The sequence below is a fragment of the Puntigrus tetrazona genome, chromosome 12, assembly GCF_018831695.1.
Source record: "Puntigrus tetrazona isolate hp1 chromosome 12, ASM1883169v1, whole genome shotgun sequence".
NCBI classification, from domain to species: Eukaryota; Metazoa; Chordata; class Actinopteri; order Cypriniformes; family Cyprinidae; genus Puntigrus; species Puntigrus tetrazona.
Window position 1 is genome coordinate 15,389,516 of NC_056710.1, and position 22,889 is coordinate 15,412,404.

The 22,889-nt window shown below is 38.7% G+C and overlaps 3 protein-coding genes across 8 annotated transcripts; 1 reads left to right on the forward strand and 2 right to left on the reverse strand.

Moving 5' to 3' along the window:
- Window positions 1–26: 26 nt before the first annotated feature.
- LOC122355463 (elastase-1-like) lies at window positions 27–9,193 on the reverse strand. Of its 6 annotated transcripts, XM_043253828.1 has the most exons (8): window positions 9,045–9,117; window positions 2,813–7,230; window positions 2,678–2,715; window positions 2,465–2,574; window positions 2,288–2,382; window positions 1,908–2,188; window positions 1,234–1,397; window positions 27–1,145 (listed from the first exon to the last, which is right to left on the reverse strand). In XM_043253828.1, exons 2-8 carry the CDS (start codon window positions 2,971–2,973, stop codon window positions 966–968), a joined length of 1,029 nt encoding a protein of 342 aa, XP_043109763.1. In that variant the 5' UTR covers window positions 2,974–7,230; window positions 9,045–9,117; the 3' UTR covers window positions 27–965. The 6 variants fall into 6 exon arrangements, with proteins under 6 accessions (XP_043109763.1, XP_043109764.1, XP_043109759.1 ...); XM_043253829.1 differs by lacking the exon at window positions 2,678–2,715 and having other exon boundaries at window positions 28–1,145; XM_043253824.1 differs by lacking the exons at window positions 27–1,145; window positions 1,234–1,397; window positions 1,908–2,188; ... (1 more) ...; window positions 2,465–2,574; window positions 2,678–2,715 and having other exon boundaries at window positions 4,139–7,227; window positions 9,045–9,193.
- Window positions 9,194–11,911: 2,718 nt separating this feature from the next.
- Window positions 11,912–17,791, forward strand: syt15 (synaptotagmin XV). The gene is made up of 8 exons (XM_043253830.1): window positions 11,912–12,050; window positions 13,429–13,615; window positions 14,614–14,756; window positions 14,869–15,164; window positions 16,077–16,247; window positions 16,504–16,615; window positions 16,701–16,880; window positions 17,628–17,791. Exons 1-8 carry the CDS (start codon window positions 12,044–12,046, stop codon window positions 17,774–17,776), a joined length of 1,245 nt encoding a protein of 414 aa, XP_043109765.1. The 5' UTR covers window positions 11,912–12,043; the 3' UTR covers window positions 17,777–17,791.
- A 1,273-nt stretch (window positions 17,792–19,064) lies between these two features.
- Window positions 19,065–22,481, reverse strand: si:dkey-21e13.3 (uncharacterized protein LOC100150043 homolog). The gene is made up of 5 exons (XM_043253831.1): window positions 22,055–22,481; window positions 21,878–21,982; window positions 20,375–20,497; window positions 20,031–20,156; window positions 19,065–19,540 (listed from the first exon to the last, which is right to left on the reverse strand). The coding sequence occupies exons 1-5, from the start codon at window positions 22,098–22,100 to the stop codon at window positions 19,065–19,067; spliced, it is 876 nt and encodes a 291-aa protein (XP_043109766.1). The 5' UTR covers window positions 22,101–22,481.
- Between the last annotated feature and the right edge of the window lie 408 nt (window positions 22,482–22,889).

A 22,889-nucleotide genomic window follows, 5' to 3' on the forward strand; every position in this document is an offset into this window, starting at 1 on the left:
AAAAAATATATATATATATATATATATATATATAGAATTTTATATTTTGTTCAGATTTCAAGACATTTTCAGAAGGTTTTTATTTATATACAGTATGGTTTATTTGTAAGCAGGTAAACCTTCATTTCAACAGTCAATGGGTACAAATGAATGATAATTATAATATTCCAAAGAAATGTCTATGTGCTTGTACACACGTGGTCATATTTTTCCAGAGTGAAAGCATTTAAAAAAATCTGATATTTCTCAACCAGAATAATTATTGGCTGCTATTTTTGACTACCTATTATTTGAGCAGTATTACACCAATAACCAAAAATGTCCTTGTTTAAATACTTTTGAGCCATAGATGCACTGATTAAATAATAAAAAATTAAAGCTCTCTCTCTAAATAAAATAATGAAAAATTATAGCGGCTTAAAATTACCTGCATTTTTCAGTGAAAATCACTTCAGTTAGAATGTTCTTAAGGGAGACTGTCTCCCACAACAGGTGAATTTTCGTATCACTACTTGACACTGACCGTCAAAGCACCTTATAAACTGAACATTGGAATGCCTGTGAAAGGGCAAATGTATGTGTCAGTCTTCTACAGAAAGAAACAAGGCCAACTGAACTGATGAGTAATGTTGAATAGCCAGGACTTGTTTTACAGATGTTTCTTAGCTTGTCGTACACAAGGTGGAGATCAGTGTGGTTTAGCTGAAAGCAGTTAACTTTGTAGTTCATGTTCTACAGCGAAGCCCATCTCACATGCATAGCGGAGAAATGACCCACAAACTGGTGCAAACTACCCAAACTTGGTGGCTGGTGGTTGTGATGCTTTACGCCAGCTTCCAGCGCACGGACCACAAATGGATGAGCTGGTCCATGGGCCAGACCTAGACCCGGGACACGGCGCTAAATCTTTTGCTATAATGACCTGTGCCTACAAATGTGGACAAGGAATTCTTTGAGGTTGGAACTTAGTGCAAGAAGAAGTCCCTGATGCGTGTGGCCTCGATCCATGGGATGTAGGCTGCGGTACGAGTGAAGACACTGGGCTTGTTCTCCACTGTGCATCCAATAGGGCCGAAGCTCACAATGCCGTGGACCTCCCAGCGGTCACGCCCCACCTGACACAGCAGAGGGCCACCAGAGTCACCCTACAACAAAAAGAACCAAACAGAAGGTGTAAATGGAGTTGAAAAAGGTGCACTTTGGAGAATTTTCCCATAAAACTGTCTTCTCAACCTGGCATGCAGCTGGGGTCCCCTCTGTATCTCGGAAACCAGCACAAATCATGGAGTCTCTCACACGGTCACCCCAGAACTTCTTCTGCCGACAGGTCTTAAAGTCAATGATTGGGAGCCGAGCTTGGTTCAAAGCCTCAGCAAGTGACACATTTTCTTTGCCACCTAAGATTTATAGAGGAAGAAGAGATGCCAAATCCATATTATAAGTGGGATAAGTGGATCACCTCCCTTAGTTAACTCGATGATACCAATAAAACTGTGAAATTCTATCTTTGCCTCTGGAAGTAAAATAAACCAGTAGAAATTGCAGTGGGGTATGGCGTTACCATACACTCTTTACATTTGGTAGATTGTTAGGGTTGGGGTTAGTAGAATAAGTTGACATATATTTGCAAAGTAAGTATGTTCTCTGTGGTGAACCCATCAAAATAAAGTTAAGCAGACAGTCTTCTAATACTCCAATGACTGCTAGTTAACATGTATTTGCATGTTACTTGTTACTAGTTACTTGTTGTTAGTAGAATGTCTAAAGTGGACTATCGAAATAAAATAAACATTTTATATATGAGCCAGTGTTTTGATTAATAATTCTGCCATGATATCCAAGACTCGGCTTTCACAAAAGTTCTAATCTTAATACATGAAGGTCAATGGTGTATAATGCAGTTTTACCTCGTGTGTCGCCCCAGCCAGTCACCCAACAGTAGTGCCCTGGTTTGAGGTTGATCTGCTTGCGCGGCAGGCAGGCATAGCGGATGAAGTTAGTGGTTTGGATGTCCGTGCCAGCTTTAACCAATGCGATGTCATAGTCCAGCTCACTGTGGGCTGGATAACGAAAGTGCTCATGCCTGTAGATCCTCTTCACTGGGAAAATACGCTCAGCGGACTCTGATCTTTTCAGCTGATGCTTACCCAAAACGATACGCCAGCTACTAGCATCCTCAGCTTTTCCCCTGGGCAATGAAGAGCAGAAAGAGTGGAACTTAACAGACAACCTGCATAATTTCAAGCAAGTTCTGCCTCTGCTGCTGATAAACGTATGATTGCCTTACTTCTGGAAGCAGTGAGCAGCAGTAAGAACCCAGTTCTTATGGATCAGAGTCCCTCCACACACATGAACATAATGTTTACTGCCTCTAGGACGAACCTGGAAAAATAGAAACCAGCTTAATGCATGTCCTCTTTTGAAGCACCTTGAGATGTTCTATGTCATATCAAGTGGAGTTTACCTGCAGTGAGACTTGCCACGGCCAGGAGTGGGGTCTCGCTTCATTGCCAGACACGATACGCTCCACTGTGTTTGGTTTGAAATGAGCCAGGCCACAGTCCTTCGGCCAGTCTAAGGACAGAACAACACTTACGTCAATGTCACTACCTTGTAGACAAGCAAACACAAGGTACACAGGATTTATGAAAGGATTAGCAAATGAAAGGTGTTGTACCAGGAGAGGAAAGAAGAAAAGGAAATCCATATTTGGATCTTTGAGAAAGACATAGAAATAAGTGTAAATTCAGTTTTTCAACACTTGCAATCCACTTGAAAGATGTCAGTGGTCAGCTTTCATTTAGTTTCTCACCGAGGTGGAGGACTTTGTGCTGTTGAAGGCGACTGGGGTTGAATGCATGGGTGGAGGCTCTGTCCAGTGCCAGACCCAGCAGCATTAGCAACAGTGGAAAAAATGGGCTTCTTACTGCCATGATCTACAGTAAACTGTGTTGCGCATTGGAGATTACCCATTTATACTATGCCTGGTGCAGGGTCCACCCTTTGTGCACTCCACGCACTGTCATTGGGACAAAGCACTTTGACAATACCCCTCCCAATCCTGGATTGTTCTGGTGGGGTAGCCGAGGGTTTTCGGAAACAAGCTGGCCTCATGGGATCATGGGAGTCCCATCAGCACTTTCAGCCACAGCCTGTCCCCTGCCTCTGTGCAAAACAACTCACCCAGAATAGATTGCCAGTAGCCTCCTTACAGTCACGCCATGCTGTTTGGATGAGGAGAGGTGCTGACTTTCATGTGACCTTCTGTTGCTTTCTGAAACCTTGCAGGGCCCCAAGTTATACCTTGGAAAACCCTGATAAATAATTAACAAGATCATGACTGGTCTGTGCCGTTTAAATAATCATTTAATTAAAGATTAGCAGAACCTGTTTATAGTAAGCACTCATTTATACAAAGTACATTCATTACAGCAGCAGTACCCATGGAGCAACATAGCATTGAGAGCCTTGCTTGCAGATACGCTTGTAACTTTTCAACTCAACATTAAACCATTACACACCATTTTATTTTCAAAATAGGTTTTACAATTATTTTTACTCAAGTTACAAGATAGGAAAGTACCCGAAGGTTTGCACAGTATGGTGATTTAAGCGCTGTGTGAATGTTTCTCATGTTACCAGCAGAGGGCATAAGAAGCTGAATGATGACCTGAACCTGAATGATACAACAGGCCTGTAAAACTTACTGGTGGAGCAGATTTTTTAAGACAGGAGATTCTGAAATGTTAATTACTATTTGCATGTGACTGTATTCAGACTGAATGGATTTGTATTACAGTTGTTTACAATGTGTCCCTGCTCACCTGTTGTATTTACTCTAAACTCTGAAATAGGGCAAAGCAAGGAAAAACAAAACAGAAAGGAGCACCTGCTCAGGGGCAGTCAATACCAGGGAATGTGCCTGCTCATCTAATTGGTCAAAGTTACAATGAAAGAGCCATGGAAATGTCCAGGGCAATCTACTGGAACACAGTTCACCAAGTTTAGCAGGACCTTCTGACATGTTCTCATGCTCCTCTCTTTGTCTATGTCCTTCGCAAACAAAGGAAAATGCCTTTGCCAGTGAGCCCCTTGTCTTACCGCAAATCTACTGTTCTAAAGTAACAGACACAGAACATTGTTTACCAAACGTTTTATTGTTGCTCATACATTTTTCAAGACATTCAGTATTCTCAATATTAAAACATGTTAGTGTAGTTTTTGCTGTATAAAGCCTATATAAAGCTTGTTTTCATCATACTGTAAGGTGTTGATGCAGTAGTATCTATATTATGTTAAATCACAATGCTCTGGTCCAAAAAAAGTAATCAGATTGCTTTGGCAAAGAAAAACAAAAGCAGTTTGTGCAGCACATATTGTCGATTTGGTCAGAGATTCTGGATACACATTCACTTACCAACAATAGGTGACATGCTATCAAAATATAATCAAAACATTATTGACAGAGATTGTTATAAATACAATCCCTAACTTTCACAAAATCATGACTGCTTCTGTATAGGATATAGTTATGATATAGCATGTGATCATGATATACATAAAAACAGCCAAACTATTACACTAAATGTGATATGAACCATTTTAACTTCAATATTTTAACATTATAATGAGCAAACTATAAACATTAACAATAGTATATAAAAAATATTTATGTATATGTAAAATGATGTGAAAATGGCCATAATTACTTATGTCCTTACACTTTCTAAATAGAACGCAACCACAAAATATTCTTCATTATTAAACCATGACATTAGTGGAAAGATTATGTTTTTTCGCATCAGATTTTGGCAACAAAATCAAAATGTACATATTTTAGTTTTCGAATTGACTCAGATCATCCCTGAGCACAGACCCAGGACTAGGGCTTAGTTTTAGCTCATAATGTACTATATAAGTGCAGGGACATTGACCTTGAGTCTATATTTGCTAATCATCAGTAGGCTTGATAAGAACCTAGCTTTACACACCCACAAACCTCATGAGCATTCATATTTTTAGCTCTGTGGATTGATTTTGGCCTTGAGCCCACTCTAATCCACTGGGCAAATCACCATTTGCATTGAGATCAGTGAATTCAGTAACAACACAGATTCTTGTAAGTTGACAGTTGTTTGTAAATTATATTTCTATAGCCAAGGAATCAGTGAACTTCAAAAACAGCTGATTTCTGCCTTTTAGTACTGGTTGATTTTTATTGACTACAAAAGGTTTAAAACCATGAATCTGTGAGACCAGAAAACAAAGAAATCTAAATCAGTCATGATTTGAAGTTTAGCACATAGACTAACTAGAAGCAGTAGGTTTTGCTAAATTTAATGTACCCAATAGCTAATGTTCAACATTCTGTTGTTGGCTTGACAAAATCCAACAAGTACAGCCAGATATTTTTAACCTATAAATAGCATTTTAAAAAAAGTGAAAATACTCAGTGCTCATCAAAATCTTTATTTTAAGATTTTGGGCCAAAAGGGGTATCTGAAAGATATGTTGGAGGTCAAGACAGGGACAAGGCCATATGTGAAGTAAGGTAGAAACACCCCATTATATGTAAACTTTGAATGGTAGCTCTATGCAACGCTAGCTTGCTATGTATCTCTGAACATCACTGCCATAGCTAACCAACAGCAGAGCTGTAATAGCTTCAACTAAGCAAGGCTTAGATTTATAGATTTAATTTAAAGACAACATGCTTTAGCTAAATAAACATATATGCCATGGGCCATTCTCAATCCATGTACCTTTCTCTACCTAACCTAGGCATCCAGATACTGAAAAGGCAAGCTCCGGCCTTGATCACTTCAGTCTCCCACAGTACTTGGGTTAGAGCAACATGCTGAACTGCGCAGTGTTCTTATAATGCCTTCGCTCTTCTTCCTTTGCCTGGGTTGCAGTGCCAGGCTGCTGACATTGTCCGTGGAGTCTTGCGTTTGAGCAGCTGCAGCAGCAGCAGCTGCAGTCTCTTTGATCTGAAGTTCCAGATGCCTTTGAATTGCTAGGCCAAGCTCTTCAGGGTCCACAGCTGCACCATACACCTCCCATGTCATACCCTCAGCATCCCACTCCACCTCCTTCACAGGGGTCCTATGACACATGCGCTCCGAAGGTGTGTTTAAAATAGGATTTGCTCTTAAACTAATTTCAGGAAACACATGAGAAAGAGGGGAAGCAAGGGAATCAGACACTGTTTGCACACCAACATCTCTGAGCTCGTGGTCAGATGTCATGGTAGTGGCATCTTTGACTGTCCTGTTAAAACCAGTCTGGCCGTTTCTGTCTAGTCGAAGGCAGGACGAATTCTGCCCCCTAAACTCAGATCCACAGCAATGGCCTGTACTGCGACTGTCAAGTCTGGTCTCGCTGACTGAGGACACAAGTGGTGGAAAACCGAGTAAGCCTGAATGGAGCAGGGATCTTTGTCCTGCACAAGGGCTTCCTGCACAAGGTGGCCGTGATATCAAATGTCCAGAGCAAGGAACAACACCGCAAGTATTTCTCAAACAGGTGGTGTTCATCATGTGGCCAGAGCAGGTAGATCTGTGGCAGGCAGTTAAATGATGGCTTTCACAGTTGCTCTGAGCATGGTCTTCTGTATTTGCTCCTTGTGGTGTAAAGTTGTTGCTCAGACCAGAAGAACTCATTCTACAAGGCACTCTGCAACAGCTACACCCTGTCAGGTTCTCTGCAGGTCCGCAACATGGACAACATCCTTCTCTACACATCAGACTCTTAATTCTTAAATCCCTATTTGTGGATGGTGAGTGTGGCACACACTTCACTCCACTATGGACCTGATTTTGCCCCAGTAGTGGATCTTGCGTTGGAGTTCTAGGAGAGTCATCCATGACACTCCAGGATCTTACAGGTGCTCCATGCCAGATTACAGTTTCAGGGGTGCTGTTGCCGCTGCATATGCTCCCCTGTTCATGGTCACAAATGTTCACAGGGACTCCTGTTGCTGGTCCACCCAGACTGATAGGCCTTTGAGTACATGCTGCACTGCTGACGCTCTTACGCAAATTCTGACGATACCATGCCAGCTCCGTTCGTTGAGGAGGTCCGCTCATCATTTCTGTCGAACTTTTGGATAAAGAAATGATTGGCAGCTCGTGGTTCTCCACTGTCTCAGCATCAGCAGATCCAAGACTGATGCTTGGGAGGTAGATCTCAGATGTAGGTCTTTGTCCTTCCTCCATTGTATATAGTCTACTGGTAAAGAAAGACATACAATAATAAACTAAGTACATAACTCATGTTTAAACATGAGTATTCACACAATATATTTTAAACAGTTTTATGTTTATACATTTCTTATGATGAAAGAAGCACTTTTTATTTAGTTGTCTAACAGGACTTTGAATTACTTTTAAACCTTTACTTTTACAATAGATAAAGCTAAGATTTCTTTTGTCCTTACAACACATAGATAAAGTAAATAGGACAGGGGGATGCCTAGGTATCTCTTCCTTGAGTAATTGCCCAGATTAGAGACGGATAAACCCAATTTCAGTCTTAAGATCATTAGCTACAACATGGGAAGGCCAGCTCCTCTAAAAAGGACATTAATCCATATGGTGCTCCAGCACAGGTGGCTGATTCCACTCCACATGGTCTCATCATGACAGTAGCTTTACTGTAAATTTATGAACTGTGCCATACTTTAAGGCCATTGTTACTGTAAGTGTGTGTGACTTTTTTTAGGAACTCTTGAGAGCAATGAGTGTGTGTGTGTGTGTGTCTGGCCTGTTCATGTTTATATCACACTTCAGCCACTCCAGCAGATTTTTTGGGAGACACTTTTGGATCTGTCACTCCCAACTGTCAACACACACGTAATGCTGATTCCAAACACACTCACACTCTATTCTGTATAGTTATTCAAGGCGCAATCCAATACTATATGTAACTTTAGAATGTATTGGTTACGTGCCATTCAGGTGCCATTTTAAAGCAACTTGCAATGAACTAGGTTAAGTAATATTTTCTGTGAAACAACCAGAGGTTAAGTGCCTCAAAGAGACTGGCATTTCAGAGCTGTCAGGAGTAAACTCAGAAATAAACTTGCAACCTTTGTGTTGTCTGCTCGGATTCTTAATCGTTAGGCCATCACCATCTGTTTATGTCCCTGTGACTACTTGCTGAATCATACCATATAAATCTAATTTCCAAGGATGCCCACACAGAATCTGCATATGCAGAACTCTGAAGAAAGCTCAGCAGATTTCTGCAGAATTGGAACTTGCAACATTCACAAAGTTCGACAAACATTTTCTTCTACCTAAATATGTAACAGATACAATGTTCTCATAAAAAGTGTTTGGTTCTATGGCAGCGCATAAACGGGAGAAAATCTACAAAAACTATATTATCATATTACTGCTCAGCAACAGGTTTTCAACATAATTTTTACAGTTACCAATACTATTTAACAGTGTGAAATATATAATTTGGTGAGTGATACAAAATAATAATGACACTAATAAAACAGAACATATCTCAAGAATAGCCTGTACAAATGACTACAACTCTAAGAGAACGACAGACGTTATCTCTTGACAGTTATCGTGGGAAAACATGATACTTATCTTCCCACTGTATCTAAAAATAATATGCAAGGTGTTCACTGTTAACCCTCCTCATCCACCTCAACCCACAGTCTAACCTCCATCCTTGCAGACAACCATGCACCTGTACTGACACTAGACTGTGACACACATACACATAAATAAAAACACTCCAGTGAACCTCTCATCCCCTACAAGAAAATCAAAGAATAAAAATCTCACCTTTTGCTTTTATTAGCAAACATACACGATCCAGTCAAGACCTTGTGTCACCCATTGTCTTTCCTTCCTTGTCAGCTTCACTTCCCTTTTTAAAGCCTTGTTTTACCATTTTCTTTCACGCTGAGCAGCACTTGCTTTATGAAGACACAGCCACGGTTTCCCTCATGGCCACAGGTAAGTCAACAACCTCCCTCCCTCCACACACTCACACACACACACACATGCACACGTACATACCTCCCACTTCCTCCTCTCGTCTCCTTCCTCTCTGCCCAGACGGATCCCGCCTCCTTCTCTTCTTTCCTCTTCTCCACTCCTGCTCTCTCTATCCTCTCTGAGTGAACAGGACAGAGTGGGTGTATTGCTGGATTATCAGTCGTTGTCATCTGATTACACACCACACACTCCCTCTCTGAGAGGAAATCCACCGTGGATGGGGGAGGAGGTGCAAAAACACACAGACACAAATGGTGGTAGGCAAGGAGAGCTGTATATGCCCAGTGGAGGTGGGCACAATTATGTGAAAGTGTGTGTACGGGGTGAGAAGTGGAGTTTAGAGGAAAAACAGGTAGGCACTATTGAGATGTCACTAAAGGAAATCAGACATCCTTCCAAATCAATACAATAAATACTCTTTCTTACACATACATGTTCATTCTCACACACTCGTAGCTCCTGCTTCTTACTCATCCAGTCTCTCTCTTCCTGTTGCTATAGAAACAGCCATGCTCAATAGGAGCCCAATGAATTTTCATCATGTCTTTTTTTTTTTTTTTAAGTTGTCATGGGAACAATGAAAACAGTCTCTTTGAAAGAAGGACTTGTGGTGCCGGGAAACCATTATGATATATGTCTGTGACTCATCTTTCTGATCCAACTGTCCATATACTTGGCGTTGCAAACTCACAGGTCACCTCTTCCATTAAATCTCTGGTTCAGGGGTTACACAGAGGCAGAATCCTGACATAGATTGTATGAACATGCTAAAGTTACATTGTTTTTAATCGCCCTTAAACAAACCAGAACATTTTTTCCCCTGTTTGCGGAGACATTTTGGACCTGTTGATGTAAAAACATTATACCACATAATACCACAGATGCTGTCTATGTATTTGTTGATATATTAAATCATTTGCGTCACGTGTATTTCCACTGGTATTATAAACTCTTATGCATAGCCTTACTTTAATGTTATATTAGACAAGACTCCTTGAAGTCAACTTGAAGTGATATTTCAGCCAAAATTTTAAATTCTGCTGTCGATTCAAACCTGTATGAGTTTTTTTTTCTGCTGAACACAGAAGAAAATATTTTGAAGAATACTGTGGTTCCCATTAACGTTAAGCATATGTAAAAAAATATATGTTTGTGCGTGTGTGTATGTGTGTGTGCTCCACAGAGAAATCAAGAGTCGCAGAGGTCTGGAATGACATGAAAGTAATTCAATTCGCCCTTTGCCAGGATGTTGGTTGACAGGCAATCTGACCAATCATAATGCTGAATCTGCCATTTTGTTTGACAACCAAACCAGGGCTGCATTTCACGAAAGCATCATAAGCTTAACCACATCATAGTCCTATTGAAACCAACTTAGGCTTACAATGCATTTGGAAAACGCAGCCCAGAAAGAAGAGTAGAATCAAATTGTACTTTAACTAGAAACTAGTGTGTATTGACACCTTTCCACGGTTGAGATACCTTCTGATGTTTATTCATGGTTATTTTGTTCTATAACTAGTAAAGAGGAAAAGATGATCAGTTCACATGCCATTAGAAAGGAGATCTGTCACAACACATCAAAAAGAGCCACAAAGTGGATTTGTTGTTTGAATGGCCAAATTTAAAAGCTGAGAGATTGTTTTTAAACCAAAAGTAACCTCCTCTGCTCTTTCATTGTCCTCCACATGGTACATTGTTCTTTGCTCCCCAATAAGTTCTTCACTATGTGAGAGCATGTTGTGTGGCTTGTCAGACGTAGTAACAGCACAGGAGAGGGTCTTTGCGAAGGAACAATTATAGTCTTAGCCTCAAACGTCACTCCCACAATTGGTTGGCTAAATTTCTGATTTAATGGCACACAAAAGTAGAAACACATCAGGAGTTTTAAAGTCATTGTCGGATTGGTTGAATTATACAGGATTTCCAGCAGACGTGTGTGTTGTGTTTTTTTACACTCTGCCTGGAAACAAAGATCCCATGATGCCAAACCCTTTCACAAAAAAGAAAGCTGTCATGTTTACAACTGTGACGATGAGCACAGTATCACCTAAACACTGAGTTTTTAAAAGTATAAGTTTTTTTTTTTTTTTTTTTTTTGCTGCATTTTCAGTTTTCTGAAAATTAAGACACAATTCTTTGTTGGCACTGCATTATTATTATTTTTTTGAAATAATTAGATAGAGTTTCCCAGCATGCTTTGCATAAATCTAGATATTAACATGCACTTTTGCTAGATAGCTCTTGCCAGCCAAAATTATTTGCTTTGACAAATAATATTTTATTGGAATTTACTCAATTTAATTAAGATTCTGATATTACCTATCAGCATCTGAGATAGGTTTAGAGCAACTTGTGTTTTTATTGCAATCAAACGTCTAGAAACTCCATGCAAGTTAACCACACTTAGAGGTATTGTGGGAACAGCAGACTGATTGCCTGATTGCAGCCTTGATAAACTTCCCCTGTTCTCCAAGAGTTATTCATTAACCCTTAGTGAATGCAAACTAGGCTGTTGAAGACACCATAACATTCAATCTCTAGTTATTAAACCACATTCTGTGAGCCCCGTGGTGGCTGTTTCACTGAGATCAAATTATATTACAGAAGTCACATCCATTGTTCAATTAAACTTTTTAGAATAGCTTTCAGCATTTGGAATTTGTAATAATAGCCTGTAAATAGTCACGGTTTGTATGCTCACTGGACTGCATCAAGGTTTTGCGTTTGTTTGGAAATAAATACTGCGACTGGCAGAGCTCATATCGCTCACCTGCTTGAGCTAGTGTATCGGTGTTGATTAACTATCCTGGGAAAACCTCAGGGGGACTGTAGTACCCCGCTGTAGGGTGACCAGGCTGTCAGAAGACACAGCTTACTCTCAATGGGACATCAGGAAGAGCGCCCATGAGACGGCCTCTGGGCAAAATGAGAAACCAGTGATTGGTGATTCACACGGACTCTACTGGAGAGAAAGAGAGACTTTATTCAGTTAGGAGTTAGACAGACCGTGGCCATCCATGGCTGGTGAGTAGATGACTATTAGAAACTGTTATATGCACTATACTTGAGACCTATTTTACACAGATATATTACTATGCGATAGTGGATCTTTAAGACAAATAGAGACGCTGTTTGTTTTACCAGGCTGCAAATATTTGATCATATTATAAGACTAAATGTAGGTTTCTCCAGACAAGTTATTACTACTGTGTATGTTAGTTGTGCCAAAGCTTTCTTTACCAGACATGAGAGTCTAGTGCTGCCATAGCGACATATTTTTCTTTGCTTGCTAATGTGATAGGCTATTAGACACCGCTGAGCAGTTGGTTGACCCCTGTACACTAATAATTTTCATGTGCAATTGAACAATTATTGACCAGCGAGGCAAAGTGCCCTTAAAATGCACAATTATGAGATTATGCTGCTTAAATGTATATATACAAGCTCTCCCTTTTAGCTTGTGGATACCAGTAGTTACCATCTGAGGAACAAATGTGAATGTCAAAAGCATATTTAAAGGGACAGCTCACGCCAACATAAATATTCTCTTATGGTTTGAGCACAAAAGTAGACATTTTCACGAATGGATCTATCTTAACATAAAAGTCAATGGGGCCAAAAACAACCCCAGAACCCAATGACCACTGTATGGACAACAGTCAAAATAACATTTTTTATAGTAGTCATACAGATTTAGAGTGATATGAGTGATATGAGTAAATGGTAACAGATTTTCATATTTAAAAACAGATCTGAAAAGTAGTAAGTAACATTATAGAATATTTTTTTAATAATATAATATATAATGTTAAAATGAAAATGTTCATAAAATCAAGAAACAACACACACACACACACACACACACATCCTTATACTTCATACATTTATATGTATAATAATATAACGTTAAACTTGTTTGCTTACAATTACATTTTTGAATCCTTGTCTAAGCACAACAAGCCTTAAAGAGTATTTAGTACATTATATTACAATCAATAATATTTATTTTTTATGTAAACTTTTAATTTCTAAGCTATGATCTGTATTAAATGACTACAATACCTGTTAGGAAGTTCTGGTTCTGCCGTACTGTATTCCTCCAGGTAGCTGCAGTAAATCCCCTACAATTAAGAAGAAAACAGGTTGTTGCTCTAGAAATACTGTGTTTCTTGATCAGCAAAAACACAATGTGCTCCACCTCTTCCATGCAGGTCTCCACTAAAGTGTGTTGACACAAGACACTTGACACGTCTATTTAAAAGGCATGAGAGAAAGAGACTGTCCAATGGTGTCACACACAGCAGGTTTAGTTAATGCAAAGCCATGTTCTCTGTTGTATGAAACACTGAGTGAGAGGGGAGGGTGACCGGCCACTGAGTTTGTTTTGTGTCTCTGCCATTAGATCCACTTGTAGCACTGGCTTGTGGACTGTCTGCAGCATTTCTGTTCCTGTTGCTGTTTGGCCTATCAGTGTATCTACTGTGGAGGAAGAGACGAACTCAAATGCTCTACAGGGGACTGATACCTACCACCCCCACAATCCCACGATGCACCACTCCAGTGCTTCAGACACAGAGCAGCAGCTATGGGTAAATAACAGTTGTTGCTTGTCTAGAAATGGCAAGGATACAAGCTGTATATGGTATCATTGCAATGTAAGGTGAACTAAATTGAATAAATACATTCTATCCAAGCTCTTTGGCTTTTTTTTTTTGCAGTAAAAGGAGCCTGGGACTAGCTGTGACATTGACTAATAACATTTTGTGAGCATGAAGCATTTCATGTTATAAGAGAGATTGGCACTAGATGTCATATTTACTTTACTAAAATGTGATATTTTATATAATTTATTTGTATTCCCTAATTAAACATCTGTTAATAATAATTATTATTGTAACTATATTAAAAGCTATTATATTAACATGTATTTATTAGTTTGTTTGTTAGTTATCCCTAATTTAAATGTATTTACTTATTTGCTTGTTTATATGTATTTGTTTTAATATACTTTTATATCTGCAGATATACATTACATGCAGATATAAAAGTAAAAAAAAAAAATGAATAAGTAAAGTTCTGTATTATAGACTTATTTACGTATTGTGGTTGTTGTTTTTTTCCCATAATAAAATTATATGCAGGTATAAAATATAATCTAAATACTTATTATATACAGGCATAAACATTTAATTGTAGAAATGTGTAAATAAGTCATAAAAAATTAAATAAATATAATAATATATATATATATATATATATATATATATATATATATATATATATATATATATATATATATATATATATATATATATATATATAATAATGTAAATTATGTGACATCTGCAAATAAGCCAGAGTAAATAAATTATATACAAATATAAAATAAATATAACAGATATAAAAGTTCACATTTAGTAACATAAAATGTGTGAGACCACAATAAATCATAGAAAATAAATATAATAGGTAGGTATGCATATTTTAATTAATTAAAGTGTGACATTTGGAACTGATTTCTCATAACATTTTCTATTAAATGTAGATTGAAGTGCATCTACCTATTCTTATCTTTGAATTTTTACAGCTCAGGTGGTGTTCCTTTCTTTGTGCCTCCTCGATTCAAGAAAGCACCCAATCTAAAAGAGGGGAAAGAAGAAAGAGAGCATGCTGAGGAATGGGAACTCCATCCAGATCTGCACACCCAGCGAGGCTCTCTGACAGTACGGAGTATGTCAGGACTGCAATACAGGCACTAGGCATCAGAAACAACAATACATAGAAAGTATAAAGAGATTGCTCTGAGGGTCTGTTTCTCATTCTGCTCGATTTGGTTCTTGAGGTTGGTTCCCTCTGGGCAGCATAAGACCAGACCTGTACCAGCTCCCAGAGGAGCCCAGTGAATGGACTCTTCCCAATGGCTCAGCCGTTCGCCTGTGGTTCGCTCTGCGGTATCAGCAGGAGAGAGAGCAGCTGGTGGTGTCTCTGCTCCGTGCTGCTAACCTGCCCGCTCAGTGCCAGGGTAATGTCACGCTGGTAAAACTGCAGCTGTTACCTTCCGATGAACGACGATACCGTCAAGCCAAAGCACGACGGAAAGGTTGTCATCCGCAGTTCAACGACACCTTTGTGTTTCAGGTAAAGAGTCTCTGATAAACAATGGCAATCTTTGTCTCTTTGAATGTGGGTCCATCATCAGTATTCCTCATCATATGGAAATACAAGGGCATTTGATTAACGTTTCGTGGTTTAATTGTGAAGTCATTTCCAAAGATTTCATTTTGGTTTGAAGTAATGGAGAAACTTTTTGAAATTAGAGAAGACTTTTCATAGTTGATGTCTCCATCTGCTGGCCATTGCAAGCAGGTTTCCTTTGAGCATATTTTGGGTTCGGTGCAAAAAAAGCTGCTGATTTTTTAATGTTTATCAAATTATATGTAATGTCTTATATTCTCAACAAGACTGCATTTATCTGTCTAGATACAGTAAACCAGTAATACTGCGTCACAATTAAAAATTCAGGGCGTCTATTTAAATTTGAACATTTTTAAATTTAAAATGTAATGTATTCCTGTGATGGCAAAGCTCAAATCAGTCTTCAGTGTCACACCATTCTTCAGAAATCTTCCTAATTTGGTGTCCAACAAGGGTATTAAGTAGAAATCAAACCATTAACAAACTTATCTAACCTGTTTAAAACCTATTAAAAAAATAAATAAATAAAAGTGACAATATCACAAAAATTCTTTAATAAATAAATACAATTATCAAATCAATCTGCAATAGTGCTCAGTTTTCCGATTATTATCAATAATTAATCTAAATATTTTCTGTGAAATGGCAATACATTTATTTCAGTTAAAAAAGAACAGCATTTATTTTAAATGAATGCCATATATAAATACTTGACAGCACTATTTGAAATAGAATTGTTTTGTAACATTATAGATGTCTTTACTGTCAGTTGGAATATTCATTTTCTTCCAAAGAAATATGAATATGTTACAGTCAATATAAGGCCTGTAATTTGATTCCTGTACCTTCTAACAGGTATCTAATAGCTGTGTCGACCAATGCTCTCTGACCATGAGCATGTACCATGTGGACCATCAGAAGAAGCACCGTCTTGTAGGCCAAGTCCTGATCCCACTCAGATATTCTGAACTGAAGGAGACGGCAGGCAAAGTGCAATGGAGGGATCTGGACAGTGAAAGTGATCAAGTATGACACTTTAATATTAAAAGAATAGCTTACACAGACATTAAAATTCTGTCATCATTTACTGCGCTTCATGTCTTTCCAAACCTGTGTGAATTTCTTCTGTGAAACACTAAATAATAAATTCAACAGAAGAGTGAAATTATTCAGGTTTGAAATGTCACAAGGTGTATATTTTTATTTTAGGTTAAAGCATCTCTTTAATCAAATTTTGGGGAAAAAGTGCTTACTAATGTGTTCTTTTTACTGCTGTTTGTAGCCCATTTCAAAAAATGGTGACATCCAGGTGTCTTTGAACTACAATCAGTCCCTGCACCGCCTCACTGTGGTTGTTTTACGAGCGCGAGGGTTACAGTGTTGCAGCGATGCAGGTGAGAAACTGAGACATAAAGAATATATTAAAGTCTAAAGCAGTCTTTGTGCACCTTTAACTTGAATGTAAAATGGATGATACAGGTGTGTGCGCTCAGGTCTCTTTGAAGATACATACTCAGGTGGTGAGGAACAAGTGGACCGCTGTAGCGAAAGGAAATAATCCATCCTTTAATGAGAGGCTTACCTTCAGACTCCTCCCCATGCAGCTGGACACGGCCTGTCTGACCCTACAGCTCCAGCAGCCCAGCACAGAGGAGCCCGGTAACCGGCAATCAGTCATTTACAAGAAATAATACGAGAAGACAAAGTATTATGTTAAATTAAAAATATTAGAAGGAACCAGAATTAAACCTCAAATAAAAATGATGCTATTATTATTAACAAACAGTATTAAAAACACCTTTGTTAATTGAAATAAAATATAATTAAATGGAGAAACTTAAATTTAATAAAAAGTGAAAACTCGGTTTTACTCACATTTAATACAGATGTTATAAGTTGTGACTAGAAACACAAAAATCATATGGGTCAATTTTTAGAAACTGAGATCTGTACATCATCTGAAAGCTTTTTGTTATATCTATCTATGGTTTGTTAGTATAGGACTTTATTTGGCTGAGAAAGTCTAAAATCTGTGGTTTGAATTTGAGAAAATCACCTTTAAAATTCTTAGCAATGCATATTACAAATCAAAACTGATGTTTTGATATGCCTAAGTTAGAAAATGTACAAAATCTCTTCATAGAATATGATTTTTACTTAATATCCTAATGATTTTTGACAGAAAAGAAAAATCTGTTATTTTGAGCACTCTCTCGGTGTGTTGTTGGTTATTGTAACAAATATACCTGTGCAGGTTTTGTGGTCCAGTGTCACTTACGTAATTAGAAATTCTTTAAAAAAATGATCATATACTGGTTCATTCCCATTCACCAGTGGCCTTAAAGGCCCTATTCTAATATACCTATGTATCTGTACTCAGTCACTGTATTTTGTCTTTACCGGCAGTGTTGTTGGGCATTGTGGTCATAGGGCCGTTCATGTACGCGAGGGGCAGAGAGCTGGAACACTGGAACGACATGGTCAGCAAACCACAGGAGCTGGTCAGGCAATGGCACCCGCTGGGATCCGCTGACACAGTACAGGGCCCTCAATGAACAACATGCTACAAACTCAATGCACCTCCCGCCTCTCTTTAAAAACAATGGGAGCCATTTTCTTATCTTTGAGGTGGAAGTGTTTTTCAGTACGAGACTGATATCAGAAAATCAAATGGAATTAAACAAAGTCAAAAGAAATGGTTTATTGATAGCATAAACTGATGAAGAAACTTTAATTACATAATTGCGTTTAATTACATAATTTTAAATAAGTTTGCTCCTCAAAGCCCATCAGAACAGACTTGATGCAGGAGGTAAAAATACAGTCTTTTTGTACCGCAGGGTTCTCACACTTTTAACCCATGAAATTCCATTCTTATTTCCATTTGATAAAGAATTTTGTTTCAATTGGATTTAGAGTGATTTTCATCCATTTCATCCATTCTTCAATCCCCTTTTCCTATGTAGGGTCACAGAGATTGTTACTGAATCGTTCAGGCCAGTTTGTGAACTGGTTTGAATGATTTATTGAAAAGAATGATTTGCTCCCAAACTGGACATACACTACATTCAAAAGTTCCGGATCAGTACTTTAAAAATAATAAGTAGCATTAAACTGCTATGTATAAACACTTCCAACCCTAAACTTTTGAAAAGTAGTGTAATGGGTTTTACACAAAAGCAAAATCTAGTCATACAATATTAATATTCTCTTAGTTGTTCCACTTTTTCATGTCTGTGGGAATTTTTGCAGTTATCAACCCAGAATGAAATTCAAAACCCAATTACATGTAACGCTGCTTAGTTAAGCCTGCTTTCACATGGACTGTGTTTGGACCCCAAGACTGTAAACATAAGTCATGATTCTCATCTGTTAATCTATTTCCCTTGGTGCATTTTGCAACACAGTTGCATATTGTGACCTGGGTGCTTGTAGCTGCTCTGACCCTAAACATTGGGTCTGGATAATCCACTACTGTAAGGCCTCTTATGGACTAATCACAGAGTTCAGAAAGGCTAGCAGATTGCAGCTCGGCGTCCACCTGTTCCCATGTTCTATGTACAGCCAGCGTAGATCTGTAGGATTTAAATTGCCTGGACACAACATGTCTTGTGATCTGGCTTGTGATCGTGGCTCTCGATTGGTACCCTCGGGTTAGGACATGACGTCTGAGCAGTAGGAAACTGAAAGCAGTTATATTATATGTTTTATGCTTTCAGATCCATTCTTTATTACGAATGGCTGAAATGAGCTCCTTAAATGTCGGGACGTGGTTTACACCAGATCACCGGCTTAGGCCACCTCAGACGTTTATTAATATTCCAAAAGCACTACGTTGAAGCCTCACAAAAGGGTATGAAGCACTGCTGATCTCAGATTTCTGTTTCTTGGTATGTTCTTCACTGAGCATTTGATAACTTTGTACAATTTGGGGCAGCTGCCTAAGTGGGTGAAGTTGGGTAAGCGGTGTCCAGTCTGGTGGCCGTTCTTTGCGCCCCACAGCATCGTGGAGCATCTTTGAAGCACTTCTACTGCCACAGAGTACTGTCCGTTAGTCCACTGTTTCAGCCTGACCACCGTCACAGCTGAAGAGAAGCCAAAAGAGTACCGTGAGGTGCCACGGAAAACCCGCTCCCCCTCGCCGAAATACGCCCCTTCCTCCCAGGAGAGCATGGTACCGTCTTCTTCACCCATGTCGGCTAGGTTACAAAGGGCCAGAAGGCAAGAGCTCAGCAGTGCCTCATTATCACTGTACTGGAGAAGAACTGACACCAGTCGTGGGACAGCTCCGAGCCTCAGGAATCGCTCCTGCTGCAGGTCTGGCAAAAAAATGATCTCTTAATTCTCAAAATCAAAGGTCAGCATCAGCATGCATATTGCTAGACTCTACTTAACTTCCCATTTGTCCTGAAAATCTGTGATTTGGATAAGGTAATTTCACTCAAAATCCTGCCATGAAATATTTTACAATTAAATATTTCTATCAATGTTTACACCCAGCAAAATTACAATAGAAAAGACATCCAAATACACTATTGTTGATGATGACAAATTGATAAAAAATGTATTTGATTACTATTGATAACTATTTTCTGAATCTACACATGATCTGAGACACATCTTCTTAAGATTTAGATTTGAAATGCCTCTAAATCCGATCAATTCAAACAACTGGGGGCTAACAGGGTGTTACAAATGCTATTAAAACAATCTGAGTCTTACTCAATGACATACTAAAGTATGACTAATGCCTCTAATATCAGTACTGCCATTAAGACCTTTGGTTATAAAAAATTCAGGTCCACTCACTGCTGTCATAGCAAATCCTGGCAATGGCCTGGCTAACGTGAAGGAGAAGGTCCTGGTCTTGGCTTAGCAGTAAGGTCACAAGGGCAGATAAAATGCCTGTCTCAAAGCATTGCTCTCTCACAGGAGCTAAAGAAAGATGGAATATAGAATCAATAATCAGCCCTGTCAAGCTCCCATTATTTGCAGTTTATCCAGTGCAACCCATTAGAAAAACAATCCCACAACCAACCTGAGGTAAAGGTGTAGGTCTTGTTTATGGATATTTTTTTGAGTTCAGCATTTCAGTTAAAGCCCAAACAATATCATTTACCACAAGGATATAATTGGTATACATTTGTTCTTACCATCTCTGGCCAGTTCGGCTACCAGTCTGGCAGCGTGAGTAGTGAGTGTGCTCTTTCTTCTTAAAATCTGAGCCAGAACAGGCAGAATCCCACTTTCTACCACCTGCTCTGATATACCTTTATCTAGGACAGGAAAAACACATTACACAAAGCTTGAGGTTTTGAAAGTGTATTATGCTCTCTAGGTCTGCATTAATTTGATACAAAATACAGTGATACAATAATATTGTGGAATATAATTACAAATAATAACCTTTCTCTACTTGTCTTACTATTTTTAAAAATGTTAATTATTTCTGTAATGGCAAAGCTGAATTTCCAGCACATTAAGTAAAAGAAGTGGATATCCTGAAAGAAAGGAAAACAGTTGTGCTGCTAAATATTTTTGTGAAAACTTGACATTTTTCTAGGTTTCTTTAATGAATACAAATTTCAGATTAACAGTGTTTATTTAAAACACTTTTTATACAGATATTAATGTCTGTTGTTGATCAAGTGTCCTTGAAGAATAAAATGATTCATTTGAATTGTACTGACCCAAAACCTTTAAACGGTTATGGCTATATATCCCATCCCACTCAAAGTACAACAAATTGGATAAATTGTGTACATCACCTCAGTGAACATAAGCGCAGATTAACAAATTATGTTTCCACAAACTACAGAGGTCTCTCACAGCTGGCCAACTGGTTGCTTATATACAAAGGAGGAGTCTGGCTAATCGTTCCTGTCACTCAGTGGCTTTCACAGACAAATGCGGATTAGAGTGTCTCTGTTTTCAAATCCACAGGAGTTACGTATCCTTCTCACAGCTATCCCTGTTGATGTATTAATTATGGTTTCTCACCTGTGCTCGGATGATTTGTGATATGTAGGGGATAACGTAAATTCTCTTGTTCATCACTGCAAAATAATCCTCACAGTGTCTTTTTCGGTACATAATCAGAGTGTACATTATCCTGCTTTTCAAACACAAACATTGAAGTTTATATTATTTGAGTATGTGAGATTAACGTTTATGGAACAAGAGGCAAAACCTATGAAAGAAATCAAATACTTACGATGACGGCAAATATTACCATTTGCAGTTCATTAAGCAGATATTTTCAGCCTTAGACTGTACAACTAACCACTAAAATGAAATTTTCCAGAGACACACATAATAATTTAGGATAGTAGCCTCGGTCAGGTCTAGCTAAAGTGTAATAGCAATACACACTAAGCAGCTTTTAGAACTGACTCTAAGCACTGGTACATTCTGCATCTAGCTAGCTGAAACAAGCCCATACCAACTGACAACTGTTTCAGTTTACTTTAAAGAAACTACTTTATAAAGGCATAATATATTTAATAATGTCCCGAAATATGACACCCTGCACAATACCCAGAGGGCCTGCTTTTTGTTCCATAAGCACTCAACAAGTACTACGCATGTCTGCATGAATACATGTACAGTCCCAAACAAATAATCTAAATTATATAGCAAAAACATGAAATACTCACTTCTTTCTATGGCAACATTGAGTACCGTGTCCAAATATGGCTTTAGTTCCTCCTCAACAAGCTCTGTGCTCACACTGATGGCCTCTATTGCAGCACCTAGTGAATCTGAGAATAGAAAATATACCTCAAAATGTATATCCTTCAGACAGTCTTTCAACTGCGGCTGTTGTTACTTACCCTTGGGCGCATTAGGTAGTGGACGACTGGCCCCCATCTTGTCCATATGTCTGCGTGAGGCTGCGATGACCTCTTTAGTTCTCAGCAATGCTTGTGTCCTGGATTACCACGACAGTCTAGACTATGCTTCTGATCTAAAATCTCACACAACTCCATGTCTTGCTTTGTATCAGTGTATATTTGTGCAATATTGACCTTTTTCGTGTCCTCCACCTGTTTTCCTTCCACTCTTATCCGGGTTGTTTATACATGTATGTTTGCGAAACAAACTCCTCCCTCCCTCCCTCACTCATCAGACATTTATTTTCTTCCTCTCAATCCCTGTCCCTCCACCGCCTGCTGATTCAGACCTACACTAATGCACTCCAAATCCTCAGTCTGATGAAAGCCTCACAGTGGACAGGACACCTGTAGGTGACACTGTGCACTGCAGAATGCCCACATCAAACGTCTCCTAGAGGGCAGAAGAGAGAGAGCAACAACAAACAGACAAACAGTATCTTTGGCTCAGCAACAAATCTGACTCCATGGTGAGGATTTTCTCTGCATGCTCACCAGGGATTCAGAAAAGCTGCTTTGTGGGGAAATCTTTTGTGAAAATACAAAAAGACTACAAAGCAGTTGAAGTGAGCGTAATTGAAAACAAACCAATTAGTTATTATTGGTATTTGAGAGGATGGATAGAACGGATTACTTATAACAGTAACTACGTTATTGAATAATTGTGCAAATGTTGCCACCAAAATGCTAATATGTTATGTGGCTGCAAAGCCGCTCTGAATGGTTATAAACATATTGTTATGTTACTAAATGGATCATATAAAAAAAAAGTGTC